We start from the raw sequence: 23022 nt of genomic DNA, 5'->3' as shown, positions 1-23022 counted from the left end.
GCTATTTGACCCTGGCTTTTACCCGAAAGTACAAGGAGCTGCAAGGAATGCACGAGGTGTTGAATGCCAGAGAGAGAGAGAGAGAGAGACAGGTAAGGATCTCTCTCTTTCACTCAGTCTCCCCTCTTCTCTTTCAGAGATGGACCGAAAGGGAGAACATTTTAAAGTCAGATGCCTTGAAAAGTGGCAGGCTGACATTTGCTTTTCAGCGTGGCTGGTTGTGGAGAGATGAGATTGGCAGTTGGACAGCCAGAACAGGCTGGCAGGATGGGAGTGGAGATGGCAGGGGTCCTCTCTCTCCAGACATCTTTCCTGGCAGTTAGCGCACATGTGTGTGTTTGTGTGTGTGTCTGTGCAGGTGTATGTGTTTTTTAGCACAAGTCTCAAAGTGTGTAGGCGTGTGCATCTATGTGCTTTGTGTGCATGCTTTGCTGTGAGTGTGTGTTTTCAAGGCGCGTGTGCACGTTCCCCTGTGTGTGTGTGTGTGTGTGTGTGTTTGCCTGTAAGCCTCCATAAAAGACGCCTTTCCTGGCAGCTGGCAGCTCTGCTTGGCAATTGCTTTGCCAAGTTTCGTCTGTTGCTAAGCAACATCCAAACTCCCCCAAATCATCAGCCAGCAAAGAGACCTGGCCTGTGCTTGATGCCAGCTACCCCCTCCTCCCCATTGCTAAAACTTCAATCCCCCTCCCTGCTTCAAGCCCCCCGCTCTGTGCCAAGATTGCCACATAGCTCTTTTTTGGCACAGCGGGTTCTGGACAGCCTACACTCTGTAAGCTGTGGTTGTTTATGGCTCTGATCACAGGTAAATCAAGGCTGGAGGTTTGCAGACTAAAAAAACAGCAAAAAAAGAGAAGAAGACAAAGAGTTTTGGCCTTCCCTTTATCTGGAAAAAGATCTGCTGATCATGTATCCTTCACAATCAGTCGTACCTCTAAGTAGCACGGAGGTAGAGGGACCACTTTTACGCTTTGTTACTCTTGTTGTCATGCCCAGATTTACAGATATTTTCTGCTATTCAAATCACAGCCTTGCATCAGCTTCTATAACTTTCTCTCATTTTTGTGATGAGATGCAAATGTTTCAGACTTGGTGGAATATCTGCAATGACTGGGCACATTACGCAGCAGCACCAGAACAGACAGACCAGAAGTGATCAATCAGAGCTGTGCTGGTGAGACGTCTAACGCTCTGAGTAACGCCAGTTTTGGCGATCATTTTCAGCTCCAATCAATGAACAAAAAAGATCCCAACAGAGTCGAAATAAACCACCTTAAATTCACATTCAAGACAATTTTAAGACATTCATCACTTCTGCCAATCTGTTTCCTCCTTCGAGGAATATAAAGTATTTCTAATAAAGAGTTTTCTTATTGGAGAAAATAAACCACATTTTTATTTTTCTCTAAACACAAACGTACCAGTACTTTCCCATCGAAAAAAAAAAACTGTTAAAATTTGGGTTTATTTTGTAGTTCGCTAATATGTGTTTGTGTGTGCATGTGTGGTCTTGTGTGTGGTTTTTGCTGGGTGTTGTTTGGCAGCTGTTAGCAGATGAAAGGGATTCAGGGGACTTGGCTCTGCACTTGTTGTGAGTAAATGTGGAAAGGTGTGTGTGTGTGTGTGTGTGTGTGTGTGTGTGTGTGTGTGTGTGTGTGTGTGTGTCTCACCATAACATAGTGTCTCTGGATTTCAGTCTTCTCTGTAGCCAGTTTCTCACACTCCAGTTTCAAACTGCAACACAGAGAAGAATGGAAACAATATAGGCTGGCCATTTTGATTTGTATCACACGCCAAAATAAAAAATACACAGTGTAATTAGCAACATGACAACAAATTATTCCCTACTCATTCTCTTCCCCCTACCCCTCCTGTTTCCATCATTCACTGGGGAGGAGGGAGCAGGGTGACCGGGGTGCTGACAGCCCATTATCACCTCAGAGCAGAGCAGAAATAGACAAAGTCACGCTCGGGGCCTGAAATTCAGCCAAGACTGCAGGCAGGAAGGCACATCCGAGGTGTCTCTCCCTCGTTCTCTTTTTCAGTCTATCCATGTGTCATCCATTCATCCTCATTTTGTTGCTTTCCCATTTGCCAGCCAGCCTGTTTGTCTTTGGATCTGACCGTCCCCTGCTTCAATTTGAACTGCAAACTTTGCCAAGTTTGACTGAAGTTGAAGTTTCTGTTTCAAGTGGGTCAAGTGTGGCAGTTCTGTTTCACTTGTCTGTGCGTGTGTTCGGGACGTGACCTGTGTCTGTCTGTGAGCGTCTCGGGATGCTGCTTACTCCGAGGCCTGGCGTGGAGTCTAATGCAATCAAACACAAAAATGTATCTGAGGTGATAGCAGCCAAACACAGCTCCCATGTGTCCTATATTTCTGTCTGTCCTCTTCGTCTGCTCATCTCTCCTCACACCCAAACTGGTCCCTGATGTCTCCTAAATTTGGATGATGTCAGTTGCTAGACTTGCACACGCACACACACACACACACACACACACACACACACACACACACACACACACACACACCATTTCTAAATGCGCTCAGGTCCGAGCAAACAAACACCTTTCTTGTTACCTCTGCAGCGCTCTCTTCATCTCCCGCACACAGAAATACACTGACCTCAACCCCCCACCCCCAACACCCACACCCTCCCTCCAAACAGACCTAGTACATTTTGGGCCTGAGGCAGTTTACGCCAACTTGTTTGCGGGCAGCAGATAGATTGATTGGGGGGGGTTGCGGTGAGGTGGGACATTAAAGGTGGGTGCTGCGGGAAAGAGTGTGCGGAGGTGGTGTCGGTGGTGATGTGGGGGTCGTTTGGCGGAGGAAAATTAGAATATGATTAATACCGCAACATTACCCCCAGCCGCAACAGGTAATAACAGCCCCATCCGCTCCCTTTCTCCAGTGCAGCGTGCACACACACACATAATTGACTCATTTATCATTGCCAGTCAGTTGAGGAGAAGAGGGACGAGGGAGGAGATGGAGAGAAGCAGGACGCAGAGTGAGAGAGGAAGGTGGTGGTGACTGAGGAGGAGGGAGGGTAGTGAGGATTAACCTCACCACCCCCACCCCGCCACCGCCACCCTATAGATTTTATTACACTGGAATTGCCTCTCGGCAGAAGTCACTCACAGCTGGGCTGGGAACTAATGCAACTCCGTATGTGTGTGTGTGTGTGTTTGCATGGCTTCCAGTGTGTTAATCATGAAAAACTGGGAATATGCTTACAGAATAGCTGTGAACACAAACACACAGAAACTGTCCACCGGCTCAGAGCTAATCAAGCGATTCTCTATATAAATAAATACAACACAATCATGAAACAACGGCCATAATGCAACACTTTCACCATTTTCCAAAAAAAAAAAACACACAATCACAATAAACTGAAAGGACAAAAAATAGGGAATGCCATGTGAAATCATTCATGAGTGGTCTGATTTGCATTTCCCCTGCGCAGTTAGCCATTTCTCCTGAGTGTTTCTCCTGAAAAGTGCAAAACGAAAAAATAAATGATGATGAAATAATGATAATGATAATAAAAAAATGACTCACTTTTTAACCAATTATCATCAACACATTGTTATGTATTGTTTCCCACTTTCTTTTGCTTCGTTTAATAAAGCTGATAACGTCCATCAGAACGCGTGCCTCCTTACTTATTTTAGAGAATTCACAACCGACAACTAAAAGACAATCACTAAATCACCACATTCACTAAATCAGCAAATGAGCAACAGTTAGTCATCCTATGAACCACTGAAGTGCAAACACCTCCATACCCCCGATCTACAAAATAATAAAAGAAAAACAAACATCCATGTAGCCACAAAGTCTTGCAATGCTGCTGAGCAATTTATGGAGCGCTGTGCCAAAAACAAACGTATGCACATATACACGCCTACACCCAAACAGCGTGCAGATGGACAGCTCTTGTGCTTACAAGAAAGACCCCAAGGTCGTACTCAGAAAGCAATAACCATTCCCCAGAAAATGGACTTCAAGGATTGGAATTACTGCGCGAGTGTGTGTTGTCATGATGGGACTGTGGGAGCATAAAAGAGTTGGAGCGGGAGAAGAAAATGAGGGAGAGAGGGGAGGAGAGCGGTGAGCAGGAAGTAGGTATTTCATGTCGAAATGATTGCCTGTAATAATTAGTCTTTGGCTCAGCACCATTTACTGCGAGGGAGGGAGAGATGGTTTCCGAGGATGGAGAGAAAGCAAGATTGAGCGAGCGAACAAGAGAAAAAAGCAAGAAGAAAAAAGAAATGGCGTGTGTGTGTCTGTGCGCACACGTGTGTGCCTGTGTGGCATGGTGGGCTCGGTTCCTCCAATTTTTCACTGGCGGTGACAGGAGATAAGATGATCAGCCGAATGCGCTACAAATCTGCAGCCTGCCAGCCTTCAGACAGCTCTGTCAGTGCTGCCCTGCTACTGAGCACACACACACACACACACACACACACACACACACACACACACACACACACACACAGACTCACACACAAATGCTCTTTACGCACGCACACAAGGAAACGCGCAAACTAACCACATAAAGCATGGGAGAAAATGGTGATGTGTGTGAGAACACACTAAACCAGCATATTAACCGAATACACTGCATGTGTCAGGCGCACGGAAACATAACGTACACGTGAGCACAGACTGTACATACACCCACACACGTGCACACGTAGCTGCTAAATAAACACAGCGAGGAACACACACACACTCTAATGAGAGCCTACAGACAGTAAAGCATCTAATTCTGCACTTGGAGAAGAAATGTGCCGACTGCTTTTTAAGTCGCCGTGTTTTAAAATTGGGCTTGTGGGTATTGTAAAAATGTCAACGCTTTCCTCCCTAGCATTTGTTTTTCTAAACAATACTTTTCCTTTTCCTTCATTGATTTTTTTATGCTAAAGGAACAAAGGTATTTTCATATTTTCCCTCAATAACACGCTTGTCCATTGCTCCTGCTTACTTGAGGATTTTTTTTTCAGCTAAGGGGACAAGAGGAGCATTTTATTTTTCTTATGAGTGATCAGATTTGCAGAAATGGGATCTCTGTAAGCTAGTTGATGAATGATGGTAAATGATGAAACAGTAATTGCCAAATTATTTGTTCTTTTCCTGTGATAACAGATATTTTTTTCTGCACACGTTGGGCAAGTGTCGCTAAAGACCATCAAAATATTGACAAAATATTAATTTCTTCCTTCCACAAGCCAGTTATAGGTGTGGTCGAAAAATCTTCTCCCCAGAGGTGAAGAGAGGAGCGTGTGAAATGAGGCAGGACTAGATTTACATTATAAAGCTTTTACCACATTATATATAACATTTAAATCTATTTACATTCAGAAAAGCGTAAACACAGAGGAGTTATTTAATTGTTATATTTCTTGAAAAACTGCAAACATTAGCTGGTGCCAGATTCACAGATGTTTAATTAATTTCGTAGTTAATATAAGCAAATATTTTAGGGATTTGGAAAAATAGATGACCCCCCCCCCCCCCAAAAAAAACAAAAAAAACTTGGGTTTTGAGCACTTTTGAATAAAGTGAATAAAGACCAGCTGAGAAGAAATGATGTGTGGACTGATCGTAACAAAAACGGTTTGTCAAATGGTGTCAAGTGCCAAAAGCTGGCAGAGAACTTTTGTCTTTAAATTTTTGTCTCAATTATTTCCTCTTGTAAATCACAGGATAAACACCGAGTTCAGAGTGATAGGAAACAAAGAAAGAACCATCAATTCAGACAAAGTGCTGCAGAAATACAGAATACTAACTAGTAATCCCAGCTTTAAACATACACGCATTATGCACACATGCGCGCGCGCACACACACACACACACCGATGGGAGCGACTGCGCCAGTGTAGTGCCTTTACAGTGTCAGGACCATTTAGCCTGCCAGCCTGCAGGTATGTGACTGTTCACTTTACATCTCATTAACTATTGATCAACCTCCCCTCTCTGCTCTGCCACAAAAACCTCCGGCCTGCGTCCCAGTCTCTGTCTTCAAATACACACACTGTCTCTGAAACGCACAAACATACATACCAGGGACCCACCCAACTTGCCAGTGTACTCTTTCATCATCTCTCAAGGGCAAGTACAAGAGCAAACACACACACACACACACACACACACACACACACACACACACACACACACACACACACACACACAAGCCAGGAACTTGTCACACAATAAGAGGCCAACTGTTACCCTCTATGCCGCTAGGCTTACTGTAAAGGCTGGTCTTTTATAACTGTCTCCAACAAATGCACACAAACAACCACACACTGAATTAAAAAGGGAGAGGTTGCATCACACAAACCAACCCACAAAAAAAAAGAATCACATTAAGAAACCACAAACCCTCAGCCTGCTCTAAAGCAAATATAATTTTATCATTTGGTGAATGACAGTTAAACACAGGATACCCGTTTTATCCAATTATAACTGTAAACACGCACAAACACAACCTATCTATTTACATGCGCTGTAAAGACGTATTCAATTCAGGCCCACACGTGGTGGTGACAGCGTATGTAAGTCGACTTAGTACAGATGCAGCGATTCTGACATTACTGGCCGATACCAACATCTACGGCGTTTTTTGTTTTGTTATTTGTTCTGCCTTTTGTGCCAGTGAACCAAACAAAAACCAACAAATAAATAAATAAAAATTTTAAAATTATGGCTCATCTTTGAAAATCTACCAAGCCAAAAACCAATGCGGCACAAAAGTAAACACTGGCCACTGCCATTGCTAAATGCCATCGTATTTGCAGATTGACTGATGACAGCGAACGCATCACGCGTCACCGTATTTGTGCATCTCGACCTTCTAGTAAAGAGCCAACAGGCGTAGTTACATACTTGTGTTTAAGCACAAAGAGGTACAGCAAAATACGCTTTATTCGGTGTTCATGCAGCACTGTGTAATATATTGCCTAACAGAGGTATGCAAATGACAGAGTTACTTAATTAGCGCTACTAATTTTTTTAAACTTATCATTTGTGCCTATTAACATAAATGAAACCGTGAAAAGATTTCAGTCTGAGCACTGTCTCCATATGTCTTATCTCTGTGTTATGAATTATTGTCCAAACCATTATTGTCCATAACCCAGAGATAATTTGTTGGATAGAGACGGTTTTTGAATTTTTACCTCTCTGCTCCACCTCAGTGGATTTTAAATCAAACAATCAATATGTGATTGAAGTGCAGATTTTCAGCTTTGGTTCAAGGGGTTAAGAAGAATCCTTTAAGATGCTCTGTTGCTGCTTGTTTGTGGGTTTCTCTGCATTCAGTTTTTTTATTTAATAAGTGAAAAGCTGCTCTGTGAGGTTGAGATCAGGCGACTGACTTTGCTATTTGATATTGAAGAATATTCCGTTTCTTTTCCTTGAGAAAGCCGTGGGTTGCTTTTTCGGGATGCTTTGGGTCATTATCCGTTTGCACTGTGAAGCGTTGTCTGATCGGTTTTTGCAGCATTTGGCTGAATCTGAGCAGAGAGTATATTCCTGTGCACTTCATCCTGCTACTTCTACCAGCAGTCACATCATCAATAAACACTAGTGACGCGTTTCCATGCCATAACGCTGCCTGTGCCATGTGTGATGTGTCCGATCATGAGATGTTTGTCTTCTTCTCCATATTTGTTAGTGTTCCCATCGCTCTAATTATGAAATAACAAGCAAACAAACCTCACATGGCTATGAAACTGCTTGTCAGTCAATTGTCCAATTGCTTTTGAGCCTGTGTATAAAAATGACCACAATTCTCCAACAGTTTACGCAAAATGATGTAAAACCCTCAAAATTAAAGCTGAAAGTCCGCACGTGTCTCGTGATCGGTCGGCTTTAAAACCCTGTGTGGTCGTGTACGGACGCAAAACTAGAAAATGGTATTTTTTGTATAAGGTTCAATAATCAGACGATCGGTTGATTGTGAAATTATTACACGCGCGCAGCACTGACTGTATGTGCGTCAGTGCCGCTATGTCGTATTTGGGCAGAGATGAGTGGAGGGGCTCTTTAGTGATGAGTGGCAGCATATTAGTGGTGAGTGGAGAGTCTATCTTACTCTGCAGACCACACACACACACAGAGTTACAATGCAAGCACGTCTGCAGTCACCGAGAACAACGTGTGTGTGCGTTTGTACAGAAAGAAAATTACTGTAATGAGAGCTCTGTGTCAGCAGCTCCTCCCGTCTCCCTTCAGCCTGCTGATTACAGCCTGTTTAGATAGTTAGCACACACACGCGCGTGCACATGTACACACACACACACACACACACGAGCTGACCCAGCAATGACCCTCTAATTAATTAACTCTTCCCTTTCTTTAGGTTGCTTAGAAATCTTTCTCACTCGATCTTACCAACCACGTGCAGCACCTAAAAAAAAAAAAGGGACACATAAATTTAGAAACGCGCCCTTACCACCCACCCATCCATCTATCCGCCCGCCTGCACACACAATGCACAGTTTCAGCTCATCAGCCCAAATCCCTTCCCACCATCTCTTTCCTGCCATCTAATCCGGCATCTATCAGAATCTGGCCACTTTCCCTGTGGCCAAAATACACAACTAAGCCTAGCTATTTCCAGACAACATCTATTTGTGTGTGAAGATAATTGGGGAGGCCCGTACATGTGTCTAAGCGTGTTAAGCATATGCATCGGATTGGGAGTCTGTCTGAACGGGTCAGTGTGTTTGTGTCTGTCTCTGTGGGCGTTCAGGTCATGTTTTCCCTGCAGGGTGAATAGTGTACAAGTGGATCTGATTACATGAAGGTGTAGCCTGCAATCAGAAGTGGTTCTGTGGTGCAACCTGTCTGCTGCTGGACTAAACAAGGCCACTGCTAATCATACTGATTGCCACTGTATGCATGTGTGCTCCTTTCAAAAACTGCTGCCAAACTGTTGGGGGGAGGGGGTAACCGAACCAAACAGCTTCCAGGAGTTACTCAATTGTGAGAGGGGCAAGTGGCTTTATTGCGCCACTTGCAATGGTAAAGTATTACTTCTAATTTTACTGCACGACAGTGGTTTTATGACCTCACAGTGGCATATGACTCAAGCGAGGCTGGCCTGCATATTTTGGTTACTTGGTGATTTTCGTGCACACTAACCCTACTTCCAACATAACTACACATTCAAGGTGGCAGGATTATTTTAAAGGTCTGTTGTACATGACTGCATTAGATTTAGCTTGGTGCACCTAATAACTGCCTACTGAGATTAGCCCGAGTTAACCTTTAGTGTAATAAATTCACAAAGCAGTACATTGTTTTGCTTTACATATGTTACAATGTAAAATTTGGTTAAACAAGTTAAACACCAATTAGATAATTGTGATCCTGGCTTGATTGACTCTTCATTGAATAATTCATTTAAAATAACTTTTTTTACTCCTAAAAGATAAGCAGTATAGTTGTTTTTGTTCCTTAAACACAACACGAGCAGCAGCTCAAGTTTATTGCTGTTTGTACGCCAATTATGAGCGAGCCAAACCAGTCAATCCAATTAACAGATTCATCCCCACCTGCCAGATTAAACATGCACCCGACAGATACGTGAGAAGATGTCTGATAACACAAGCTGTTCCACTTGCAGAAACTGTTGCTATTGTTCCAAGCCATGGTTACAGTATTAGTTTTCAGTTGTAGTCATATGCAGTGAATTAATCTGCTCTGATTCTTTGTGCTCTAAACATCCCGCAGGGCTGTTGGGAGAAACCTTGCAGGGTGGTTAAACAATCTTTCCTGGAAACCTGAACCCGTTAAAACAACACGCCGACTTATCGAAACTGGACGACGCAGATAGAATCCCAATCCCGCTCTCGGTCGTGTTCTTAATCACATCATTAATTTATTGTTGATCCTGCTCAGTAGTTCTCAGTACCAGCACTTGCAAGAGGGCGATGCTCCAGGTGCTTTGTAACATGAGGTGTTATGCTAAGCTCCCGCCAGAGGAGTTCATCACCATGAGATTCAGAGGTAACTCGTGTTCAGTGAATGACTGGATCTGTCGCAGGGACAATGCAAATAACGAGGGAGGGGGGCTTGTTGCTGACAGCGATGACAAGGAGATAAACTGCTTCATCCATGCAAACAAACACATCAAAAACATATCATACGGCTTAGACGTGGCCGGCATCATACCTCTAGCATTGCACTGAATAAGTGTGCATATGTGACAAGACTGGAAAACTGGAGTAAAGATATATGTTTTTACTGGTTTGAGGTTAAAACAAACAGCACATGCTGCCTTCTTCTCACTGCTTGCTTTACCATTTATACATCGTTTACTCCAGTCGGTATTCGTAAAAAAAGTCTCATGACTAAAAAAAAATGCTGCACAAACCAGAAGTTAGAGAAACCAAACAGGCATTGCTAAGCCTCTAACCGGCCATGCTAATTACAGATTTTACATTTATCTTCGTCAATGTGACTCTTATGCATCTCCATACAAACTTTATGCTCCGGTTCATAGTCAATAGAAAAAATTAGCAGTATATGCGGAAGCAATCCACTGGAAAGTATGAAATTTGTGTGTTTTCTTTCTCTAGATTTATACTTTCGAGCTTGTGGTGAACAAAACGGACAGTGAAATAAGAACAGCAACACATGCAGGCAGTGGTGTGAACAGGGGTAACAGTAGCCGCAGGGGTTAGAGGGGCTGTGCACGGGGAGGGATGGGTGTACAAAAGAAGTTTGAAGTGGGACAGAAAGGGAGGGAGAGGAGATTCTGGCCAGCTATATCAAAGCAGGATGAGAGGAGAAGAGTTGGGAGGCGGGAATGACCCTGTGAAGGTGTGCCAAGAGAGCAGAGAGAGGGAGAGAGAAAAGAGGGAGAAGGCTGGGACTGCACAGCCAGCCCAAATCCCACATTCAAAGGCATTCTGGGCACATTCCTGCGCATCAAGCACACCATACAGTCAGGCAAAAAGAGTAGATGTCAAAACGTCACATAGCATTATCTTGCATTATTTCAGCCAGATCAAGTGTGTTTGCATGTGTATGGCATGGGCGAGAGAAACAATTCCAGTGTGTCGCCTGGGAATAAAGCTGAGCCTGCCTCAACTTCTGCCACGACACTTTACTGCACAGTCATGTGGCAGCGCTGAAGATGCTAATTCTACTATTTAGCCCTCTGCTTTTCCCACAGATAACAGCATGGATGCTGCTGTGATCCAGAGTTGTAGCTCCTCTAGTAAAATAAATCACCGCAGTCATTTAGTGACTGATAAGCTTTAAACTCATTGATTTAACACCAGGACAACACCTTCGTGTCACCAATACTTTTTTAGCAAATATTGGGGGGGGGGGGTATATTTAAGTGTTCTTATGCAGGCTATATTTAAAGTGTTGTTTTCAGACTTTATGCAGCTATGATCAGTGTTAAAATCTCATGTAGCTGTTGTCCATTCCAATGTGAAGTTTACAGAGAAGTGATCATGGTGCGACTCAGACATGAAGCTTTCACATGATCATTTAATTTTCACCCTGAATGCCCAGGGCACTGGAAGCAAACAGACTGCAAACAGTACTGAAAACTGCTCCACACCCACCTGTGGTACTGGGTCTGAAGGAACTGAAACTCCTCCTTGATGCGGTCCAAAGTTTCTGGGTAGGTCAGTTTCAGTGACTGGGGCGTCCCCGAAGCTGCAGCCGCCGCTGCCGCTGCAGCTGCCACCACTGACGCAGAGGATCCTGGGGGTGCCTGTAGAGGTGCCTGAAAATACAAGAAATATTTATTAAAAAGATTGTTGGAATTAAATGTCAAAATCGCGTCATTCCCGGTGTCCTTGAGGAATTTGCTACAGTGAATGTTATCAAAGAAGCAATAATCGTGAGCACCGTATCTATTCTCACGTCTGTGAGGAGCTGCTGAATATAGAAATACTGTTATTGCCAGATGTGAGCGGGTCAGCAGAATAGGGCGGAGAGACACAAGAGCTTCTCAGCCAAATGAGCACACTTTGTTTAATTGCAAGTCTGGGTAGAAGAAAAAAGAAATAAAGGGCAAAATAGAGCAGCGGGGGTGCAGAACGGGGGAGGAAAAGGACCCCATCGTGGCCAAAGACCCCTTCCAACCCCTGTGTATAGCCTCTCCTCTCTGCGGGATCCAGAGCAATTAGGAGACTACAACCATAGGGGTAATGCTGCAGGACAGGCAGACAAAAGGGGGCTAAGAGCAGGCCTAGGAGGGTGGTCGGGGCTGTCAGTCCATTTGTCTGTCTGTTTGGCTCTCTCTCAAAATAACAGAGGGAAGAAAAGACAGCCGGTTCACAAGCTTCATGATTGTCATCTAAGATGTTCATTTTTAGCTTCTAGCACTTAAAAAATTATATCGAACTAAAGCATAAGTACTAAAACTTATATTTGGTAGGCCACAGATTTTACTCTACACAGCGCTGCTTAATCGATACATTTAAAATCTGAAACAGCTGACGATGTTTTGCCGTTTTTAAAATCAGGAATTGTACAAACAGACTTGGAACGTTGAATTTCTTGAGCGTTTTCATGATATAAATGCAGATTTCTTCTCTCTTGAAAAGAATAAACCAAAAGTTTGGGCAGTGTTACAATTCCAGCCAGGGCAGATACGACTTGTCTACTAGTGCCACACACATTGTGTTTACCCTGCGGCATTATTTTCTCCTTTGAGGGTAGTAGAAGAGTGCAACTCATTTTTCTCTTATATGCATTCTTAACTGGTAGTCATGTAGCTTTGCTACGTTTTGTCTCGCTGCCTGGAGATTTGCTAGGAAGTACTCAAGTTCCCTGTGCAATGTGGAATATTTATGCTGAATGCAAAGGGAGAAAGCTGTGCTCACACCTGCATTCTGTCAAACCCAAGCATATAGCAGACTGTGTGTTTAAGTTAAACACGTGCAGGGTTAAACATTTTTTGCTTGATTCCATTTTTAACGATATACATTTCCCATCCAGTTCTTCCGGAGACTACATTATATATGCTATCCTGTCTTCCAAGCCATCTGGCTAGAATTTCTCCATCACAGCGTGTCCAAAAATAATAAGCTGCCCACCTTGTCATCAAATAACCTAAAAGGTTATTTCTCTAAGCGTGGATTGTGACAATTTTTAATTTGGTTTCAAAAAATAACCCCACAAATCCTGATGTTGTACAAATCAGCAGTGTCTGTGAGGCATTAATGATGTATAATTAAAGGCTTAATTACAACATCGCTCAGCTACAATGCAGCAAAACAGTGTGTAAAAGATGTTAAATAAAAACGTGCGTGTCCACATGTGTGCAGACGCATGAAAGAAAGATACACCAGGAGAGGTTTGCCAGCAGGTGAAACATTATCTGAGGAAAGGAAATTAAATACTGAGGAAAGACGGGGAGTGCAAGGACAGAGAATAGAGATGAAATTGGGAGGAGAATTTAAAGGGGGGAAAAGGTAAGACTGATGAAAAGTAAAAATGGACAGATAAGATGGATGAGACTATTTTTGGAGATACACAGAGAAGAGGTGAATGAGGAAGAATTTTCTAAAAGGAGATTTAAATGGAGAAGAGAAAGGGGGGAGAAATGGAACAAGAAAAAGGAGAAAAGAGAAGAAATGGAAGGAAAAGAAAAATGGCTGATAGAAGAAGGGCTGTGGCCTCATTGTTCCTCTTTCTTTCTAACAAGCTGCTCTCAATCTGTCGGCCAGATCCCCCTCCTAGAGCACAGAAAGCCACACAAACACGTGTGCGCGCACACTCCGTTTTTCCCTTACACACTCAAACCCAGTATTACAAACACTCACCCCCACAAAACACACACATTTTGTCAGTCACACACTCCCCACACACTTCTGATTAAACGCACACACTCCGCTCATTCTCACGCACGCACACAGACACACGCGCGCACACACGGAGAGCAATTACTCTTCACAAGAGGAAAAAAGAACACCAAGGCCATGGCCATTTTATAGGACAGTGGAAGGTGTAAGAAAGAGGGGACTTTTTATCGCTCTCCTTCCTCCTCTACTTCTCTTCAACATATTCTGGACGTTAGAAAAAAATATCCCCCATTTTATCTCATATTCATGTCTTCAAAGGACAGGTGAGAGGAGAGACTGTGCCTTCTTCAAAAAGAGAGGATTTTATCCCCTCCGAAAATAAGGAATCTACCATTCCCCTCTTATGTAAAATGTCAGTCTGTTGGGTTTTTTGTTGTTTTTTTACACTGATGCACATACAGATGTTGCCTGTGAAACACTAAAGCATCCATCCTATCACAGCATAGCGTCTTAACTCCTCTCCCACGAACCAGCGCTCTTAGTCTGTCCAAACCCCTGATCTGGCAAACAGCTGAGCAGGCTTAAAAGTGAGAGGTCAGACCATTAAGCTGACCTGGTAACCTCTGGGAATAGATCTAGGCGGGGAGCCTCACCTGATAATCCCACGGTCAGTTATTCCCTCCCTCCTCTGCCGTGTCCCAGGCTCGAAGGCAAACAAGAGACATGCCGTCTGCCCTTGAACAAAGCTTACATAGGCTGAAAATCACTGTTACACAATTACAGGCTCGACCTTTTTGTGTGTGATACAATTATGAAGTCAGGTTCTGTAATACTGGGCAGGGATTGCGGGAAGTTGGGTGGCAAGGAACACGGAAGGAAAGCTTATCTGTTATGATGAGAGATCATCTGATTACTCAACTGTTCAGTTAAATCATTATGAAACTGCTCATTCTTGTGTAGAGAGAAAAGTTAAAGTTAGAGGTCCAGGACCCTAACTTGCGACCCCATCAGATTAAATGTATATGCAAACACACACAGACATATTCGCCACTAATCTTTGTCAGTACTGAAAAGCCTAGTTCAGTTTCACAGATTTAAACAAGATCTTTCCTGGAAGAGAGCACAGCCATCCATAAAGACAGATATTATTTAACATCAAACACTGCATCCAAAAATCAAACACAGCAGCGTGGCCGTGACAATCCAACAATGCACCCGACAGTGCAAAGACAAGCAAAATTATAAATGTATGAATAAAGGAGAAACTAAGCACCCATTAAAAATCTGATGTAAAGGGACCATTGCCAGTGTGGTGTTTTCTGAATTATATCATTCCTGTTTTTATTTGAGTTACCTCAAATTACACCACGAGCAGCAAACCGCCATGACCTCACATCCTTGCTCGAACCCCCACGCTCTCAAACAAACATGTGCAATCAGACTCACAGATGAGACAACACACCCACACATGACCATTATAAACATTAAATTTTCCACAAGTATTTACAAGCACATATGCACTTCATTGCATTCACACATGACTGCAGCTCCAACGTCAGTATCAGCGGAAACCTGCAAGATGTGTCTTCGTCCTCGCTACTCACGCTGACCTACAGTGATACAAAATTCGCAAATGGAGCGGAAATGGGGCCGTCGCTGTCATGAGGTAGTTGTGTCCACTCTGAAGAATGCTTTTCAGTGTCTTCTTTATAAGGATGCAGGTAATTAGGGAAGGAAGAGATTTCCAGTGGACAAAAACAATAACTTTTTTTTAAACTGTAGTCTTCACCACTAAAAAATGTGTTTTTCCATATGCACAATCCAAGAAAGAAAAAATAAAAGATTTGACTTCCACACTGCAAATCCTGAATAGTGCCTTTGCAAAAGAATGCAACCAACGCCAATATTTACACTGCAGCAAAACATGTTCAACTTAAAAATAAGCCTGCTCACAGTAAAACAAGATTAAGAGTCTCAAATAACACTAGCAGTTAGGTGAGACATTCTCCGCACGACAGCGTCAGCAGTTAGTGGATATATTTACCATGTCCACATTCATTGTGTGTTAGCGTGATTACATTTTCCAATCAAAAGTTCAACTCTGATTGCAAAAGAAATGATGCTGTAGATGTAAACAAAACAGAAAGAATGGATTTGTAAATCAATAACACAGCATTTTCTTTAAAATGTCACCATTTTATCATAATTGAATATTATGTGCTGATTTGAAAATTTAATGCCAGCAACACGCATCAAAAAAGTTTAAAACGTGGCAAGTTTGTGCAAGGTGGTGCGTGGCCTAGTTTTTTTAAAAAGCTTTTGTCATATTTTTCGTTTCATAATGTGCCAAATTTCTGTGGGTGGCAGATCTGGGCTGCAGGTAAACCAATTTAGCACTCTGACTCATACGAGCCACGGTGTTGTAATAGAAGCAAAACGTGATCTGGCATCATCTTGGCGAAATAGAAAAGACTGTTCCTTCTTGGGGTTTTTTGTTGTCTTTTACCCAAACCTGTGGGTGCAGCTCCAAATTATGTTTTCAGGAGTGTCCCTGAGACCATGTGCGGGCTTCCATTACAGAATCATGCTTTAATGCAGTGCCGTCTGAAGGCCAATAAAAATCACAGAAATTCAGTCTTAGTTTTCAGTCTTCAGCCTTGCATACAGAGATTATTCCAGATACGGTTCCAGATTTAAATCCAAATTCTTTGAAACTTTATGCTGAGCAGCTTAACAGAATCACCTTCCTAATAAAGCCATAATCTTAAACTCAGAAAGACGCTATATTTCATAGAAAATCCCATTTTGAACATTCAATCTGTATTTCGTTACATAGTATCCAGGCTCTTCTGGGTAGTGGGTTGGAAACGAACTATAGCTGAGACGTACTGAAACATCATAAGTAAGAAAGAGAGCATATGGCAATATTCTGACTTAATGCCACTAGAAAAAAGAGTCAGGAGGTCAGGAAAATGATTGAAATCCTTCGTGAGGGGAACAGCAATGTAACAATGTAGTCAATAAATTTGTTTCCACAAATAAAATATATATACAGGAACATAATAACACCAGTGAAAGTCAGCAGGATTCACTGCTGGGGAGGCATAAATGTCAACAAAATTTCATTTTCATCCAGCCAGGACTTAATGAGACATTTCAGGCTGGACCGACACCAAGTGGCGGACCAACCGACTCATCCCTCGAGTCACTCTACTTGCATGACTGAAAAAAAAAAACCCTTGCCAAATATATGTTTAATTGTTTCATCGAATGTCAATTCCTCCGTCTGTCTCCTACAACTGGGAAAATAATTTACTGCTGCCTCCCCTCATATAGCTCATTAGTCAGGCTACTAATTACACCGCTTACCCACAGAGTCGATCAGAGTAAACACCCACCGAGCTCTCTCCTGTTGTGTCTCATCTGAATACCACCAAGGACGCAATGACAATAGGTCTAACCACGAACAGCATGTCCGAATGCGTATCTGTGTGTCGCCACCCTCACACCTACTCATCTCTGAGGGCCACGAAACGTGTCGATATCCTGTCCTCTCAAAAAAGCTTTTGAAATTAAAGCCTCTCATATGAAATTATTCAGGCATGACTGTCAACATTTGACAGTCATTTGCATTGTTAAAACAGTGTGCAGTGTGGAAGAGAAGTTGCCCCCACACCTCTGGCCCCCCGCCACCTTCCATCGAGTAGGTCTCGGTGCTGGAGAAACCTGCTGGTAATCTCTCAATGACTTCTCTTCTTACAGGGGAGGGGTTGCCAGGCACCTGTTTCATTAGTGCCACACATCTTTCTTTCTCAGTTTTCTTCTCTCCCACCACCACCAGCACCCCCCCACAACCACCTCCTCATTCCCGTCTCCTTCCTCCCGCAAGCCTCGTTATTCAAATTTCCCTGCTGTCAGCCCACATTAGCAAAGCGCCACAGTTTGCCTGTCAGCTGGCTTAATTGCTGGAGGTGCCTTCTTTTATTAGGTAACCCCCTCAGCTCGTTTGTTCCTTCCGCCGAGACACATCGCCACAACAGCTTGTATAAACCTGAAATCCCTTCAGCCTCTTTTCCTTCATTTTCCTCTACCTTTTCTTTCTCTCTCTAATCACTGGCTGAGCAAAGCAGGCGAGCTGCAGATCGATAGCCACGCTCTCACCATAGGACAACACTGGTGATAAAGAGCTAAAAGCATGCTAGGACTACGGAAGTGGGTCTTGCTTTATGCTAGCTCTGAGGGAGGAGAGCCGATGACTCGTCTCTCTGACCTTTTCTTTTCTTTTTCTTTTTTGCATTTTACTCTCACTCTAGATAAAATTAATTCAGTAAGAAATACTCCTTGCTTGGTGTTAGTGGATAATAAGGAGATATACAAGGTGAAAATGCATGCCTCCTTTTGGTCTCAAAAGCAAAACAGTAATTCGAAAATGATGTAGACCTTATGATTGAAGCAACAACAGCAGCAACGGTGAAAATCTAGAGATGAAAAAGCCAGAATTTAAAAACACATGGCGCTCCTCCTGCAGCTCTCCCATCTATAATCTAAGCCCCTCCTACCAGACAAGCTGGGGCATAAGCCCTAAAATATTTCTGCTGATTTCTGGCCTCACACTGGATTTGAACCCTAGGCTTCCATCAGGCACATCTTAGCCTTTTTCATTATGTTTGTCTGTTATGCTACTCTAGACTAACTACCAGACCTAAAAAAAACAAAAACAAATGTCCTTAGCAGCTCAAGCTTTACTTAACAAACTGTGAAAAGAGAGACCAAAGGAGATCCAGAACTCTAATTCCTGTTGTCCCTGCTCTTAAAGGTGCTGGGGTGAATTGGCATCAGTGAGGTAATGAGTTAGGCTGAAAAAGAAATGCTTTATATTAATCAGCAATAATGTCACCTTCACAGAAGTCTACGATATTTCCATCTAGGATGTTGTGTTAGATTTGCTAACTGATGTCTGTAATTTCTGGAGAGACCTCAGGTGAGTTTTCTATCAGTGCATCTAACATTAGCCACTACTAAATGGATAATAGACAGTTTTAATCAGACATAATGACTTAAACTAATAGAAACCAACCCCTTCCCCTTAGACCAGGACATTGCTTAGGATAAAATGGCAGGTAGGTAATTATGTTATTGCCCCTAAACTCTGACAATAAAAGAATCAGTATGTTTGTGCCACTGTGGCTGATCTGAATGAACACTAATGGCCTAAGACAGCCAGACATGCCTGCCATGATCTATGCACTTCTTTCCTATTCTGTTTTTGGCATCGCTTGGACCCTAAAATAATCTGAAAACAGACACTGAATTCTTCCATGCGGTGTTAATGCTATTTTGGCATAGGGATCTAATTTGTGCACATAATTTTACTTTGATTAGCTGGTGAAAAGTTCAGCCCTGGCATGCAGAGCGTTCATTTTCCAAGATGTGCAAGATGTGTGATTGAAAAGTTAATTTCTGATTTGCCTCTTGCACTTTACAACAGTATGTGCGTATATTTTTTTTGAAGGTAAGAGTCATTTCTAGTAGAATATTTGAAGCTCGTGATTACCAAGCACCTCCTGTATTTGAAAGAAGGAAATCGGGAAAGAAGATCTGTTGTAAGAAGCTCTCACGATTCAGGTTATTTTACCTGCTGACTGCCAGATACAACCGCAAAGTCTCTTTCTTAGAATGTGAAAATACATGCAGCATTTTACAGTTACCATTTGGCAACTATACATGTCAGAATACGTGACTGCGTGTTTGTATATTATATGGGTCACTTCCTTCAGAGCACACCAATATCCAGTGATGACAGGTTACTGCCAGCCTAGCATTTCCGAGATTAAACAGTTTGCTGGGTTGAGTGGCCCTTCACTCCGAGGTGCAAACAAGAGCCGCTGATGGCCGTAGACTTCCTTATGACGGCTGCCTCACATGGTACCGTTAAGCTCTGTGGAGAGTTCAAATCAAAAGGGACCGCTGTCCTAAACATCCCACCCAGACCCGCCACAGTCTGCTACTCTCACCCTGGGACGCCTGCCCATACATTAAGATGTGGTTTCTTAGCTCTCACAGGAACACAGTGAGGAGAGGCTGGATGAGAGGGATTGGGTTTACAGTGCAAACCACAGACCCACAGTCTGCCTCCTGCCCTGCCTTCCTGCACTCAGCTATACTACAAGCACAGCTGCTGCTAGTGTGTAATCTTTCTGCATGTGCTGTATGTTTGGGACGGGGGCTCCAATAATGCAGTCTTTCCTACAAGGAAGTATAGGTTGAAATGCTGAAATAGACACAATGGCAAACCCACAAAAATCCAAACGATGTCTTTCTAGTCTCCACCTGCTTGACTGGATTTGTGAAACGTTAATTACAATGGCGTACACACACATTCCCATGAACTTTTCAATACGAGGGACGTGAATGTCAAAACACTGTCAGGGGTGGGGTGCAGGGTGGCATGACTGAGGGATGTAGAGGAGGGTTAGGCAAATGAGCAGGTCTTAATTGATACTTCACACAGCTGGAGGACCAGTGTTTATGTATTTCAGCCTGCTCAAAAGCTCTCCACATAAACTCCACTAAAGCAAATTAAACCCATGCAGGACAGATTTCCTGTCCTAACCTTGCAGAAATCTATCTCAAAACACAAACACCTTGTCATTTTCTCTTTTCGTTTATTTTATTTTATTTTTCTTTGAGCCCACGTGCTGTTACTGAGATCGTTTGGCACTAGCAGTTATCTTCTTGAAAAGGGTTTATAGTTTCCAGCATCACATCGGTAAATCAGGGCGATGAATCACTTGATATGATGGGAGGGAAAAAAAGCAAAAGCCGAATTTGTAAAAACAATGAGTGGCACTTGAGAAGGGCAGGCCATTAAGGGAAGGTGACATGCCAAGCTGACTCACTTCCCCCCCTCATGGTTCACGAGGAAAGCAGAAACAAACACACACACTTCATCATCTGGGTCAAGTCCACAATAGTGTGGAGATGGGAGGCTCTGCGTTTCTGGTGGTGGCCACCAAGGACACGAGATTTACACACAAAGGCAGTGGGTAAAGTTGGACGTTGTGTGAGTGGGGCTTTGCCTTACTGACAACAATCTTCCTGACCTTCATAAGACAAAGCCTACACCCAGCGTTACTAACGAAGGCAAAAAATACATGTTCTAGAGAAGAGCCTGCGGAGAATCACACTTTCCATACAAGAGAGTCCCCGGAAATACACACTGAGGACAAAAGACAAGCAATTTTGACTCGCACTTTCTCGTTGAGGTTCAAAAAATGTTTCAATCACACTGAATTTAACTGCTACTCAGTCTGATACAATAATCTCAATAAGCGCGTGGTTACATAGTAGCTAGCTTACTTACCGGTGGTCGGTTCTGGGGAAACATTGTAGCCGCCGACTTGTGAGTCTTTGCGTTTATTTATTTTTTTGTCCTTTTTCCCCCTTTTCGGTGCCCAAAGCTTCGTCGAAAAATACGAGCAGTCGATCTACTATTGTTGGTCTCACAGAGGCATTTGACCGGATTTCAAAGATAATAGCGAAGCTAGCCTCGACTCGCTCATTCCTCGCTTCAAGACTCCTTTGTTCTGGGTTATATCTCCAACCCCACACCGCACCGCGCTCGACGAGTAGTAAGGACGGGGAGAGGAGGAGAGGGAGAAACACCCGGTCCAAGGAAGCTCTCCTCCAAGTCCTCAACTTCACGCTTCCAGCAATTACACTGAGGCAAATTGTTTCCCTCCTCTTCGATAAATATATATATAAATATATATATTCGCCGTCTGTAGCGTAAAACGCCAGAGAAGGAAGGGGGGAAATGTGGTTCGCTTGTGGCTTCGGAGACGGACACACCACCAGCACACTGAATGCAGCCGCAGCCTCTTTTGTCTCGCTCGTTGGCCTGCACTCTTTTCACACAACACTCCCAGTCCCTCACTTCTCTCACTCCCCCTTGCTCTGATCCTCAATGGGACATTACATATGAGTAGCTTTCTTTGAGGAAGGGGGGGCTGGGGGAGAACCTTAAGACACGGTTTGCTTCACAATTATCAGCCTTAAGATTTTCTATTGTTCTTTTAACAGAATGAAATATTGCACATATAGTCTATGCAGGATATAAATAGAGGGCAAATCAGAGCATTTACACAATGCTGTTCTTCAAACAGCCTGATGATATTTGCCAAGAAACCTTAGCATGTGTCTTGTTAGGGATGCACTGTAACCAGCTTTACTCGCATCCAGCGTCGGAAATAAAGACGTATCCGCACAACTGGTAATTTTTTAATTTTATAAAAAAGTCCAAAATGTATTTAGAAAGAAGGGATTCTGAGGAATTGTTCAGTGATTGAATGAAATCTCCACGTGGGGCTCGGCCTCGGCACGGTAAACACTGGTAAAACGAGCCAATGAGTATGGAGAACACCCACGTGGGGTGTGGCGACCGTTTGCCGATTGGAGGGGATAGCTAGCACAATGCTCCACGCGTCAATCAAGCGGGGCTACAACCGCTCCGTCAGGTTAACCCTTTCCTGGCTTCGTCTAGTGACTGAGAAGGCGAGGAGTTGTGTGGTTGCTGTATCAAGACTCAGTGGTTTTCCTTTTTCTCCCCACAAACTCGGCAATGCATTCGAGAAAAAAAACTTACACACCCCTCACCCCGCCTTTCATCCTCGTCAGTGTGGAAATAAATAGACTTTGCACTAATGTTTGCATCATTTTAGTCATTTGTAGATGAGAAAAAAATAAGCTTGACCACAGAGAACTGGCAAATCACATTAAAAGTAAGGCATCTGAAAACCACATAAATGCAACAGTGATGATGGTGCAACACTCACAAGGCTATTCTTTTGACGTGCACTTTGTTGTTACCTGGAAAAGGAGAATTATTCTGGAGGAGAAGGGAGAAATGGTGGAAAAATTGGTATTCTGGTGGCATGACCCCTTTAGCTGGGCTCATAATTAGAGAGAGAGATATTGAAAAAGCAATTTCTGACAGTGGAAATCACAACCTGCCAGAGGTGGAGCTGGAAAATATAGATGGGTGTGTGAGAGTGTGTGCGTGTGTCTGTTTGTGTGAGAATATATATGTGTGTGAGAAAGAGACAGAGAGAAAAAGGCAGAGGGGGGTAGGGAGGGAGGGAGGAGGAAGAGAATAAAGGATGAAGGACAGCAGGGGGGATGCTGAGAAAGACGAGCCAGTAGGAGGGTTAGGAGATTGAACAAGAGAGAGAGAGA

General features: G+C 43.3%; 1 protein-coding gene across 7 annotated transcripts in view; it reads right to left on the bottom strand.

Annotated features, from left to right (window-relative positions):
* The window catches only part of tle2a (TLE family member 2, transcriptional corepressor a), a 34791-nt gene extending 13039 nt beyond the window's left edge, over positions 1-21752 (bottom strand). For all 7 annotated transcript variants that reach the window (XM_082523502.1, XM_082523496.1, XM_082523497.1 and 4 more), the window contains exons 1-3: positions 21152-21752; positions 11599-11762; positions 1668-1731 (exon numbers count right to left, since the gene is read on the bottom strand). In XM_082523502.1, coding sequence (XP_082379628.1) covers positions 1668-1731; positions 11599-11762; positions 21152-21175 — 252 coding nt within the window. In that variant the 5' untranslated portion in view covers positions 21176-21752. The remainder of the gene's footprint in view (positions 1-1667; positions 1732-11598; positions 11763-21151) is intronic.
* Between the last annotated feature and the right edge of the window lie 1270 nt (positions 21753-23022).

The sequence above is a fragment of the Aulonocara stuartgranti genome, assembly GCF_965226115.1.
Source record: "Aulonocara stuartgranti genome assembly, chromosome: 23".
NCBI classification, from domain to species: Eukaryota; Metazoa; Chordata; class Actinopteri; order Cichliformes; family Cichlidae; genus Aulonocara; species Aulonocara stuartgranti.
This window is presented reverse-complemented; position numbering and strand designations above follow the sequence as displayed.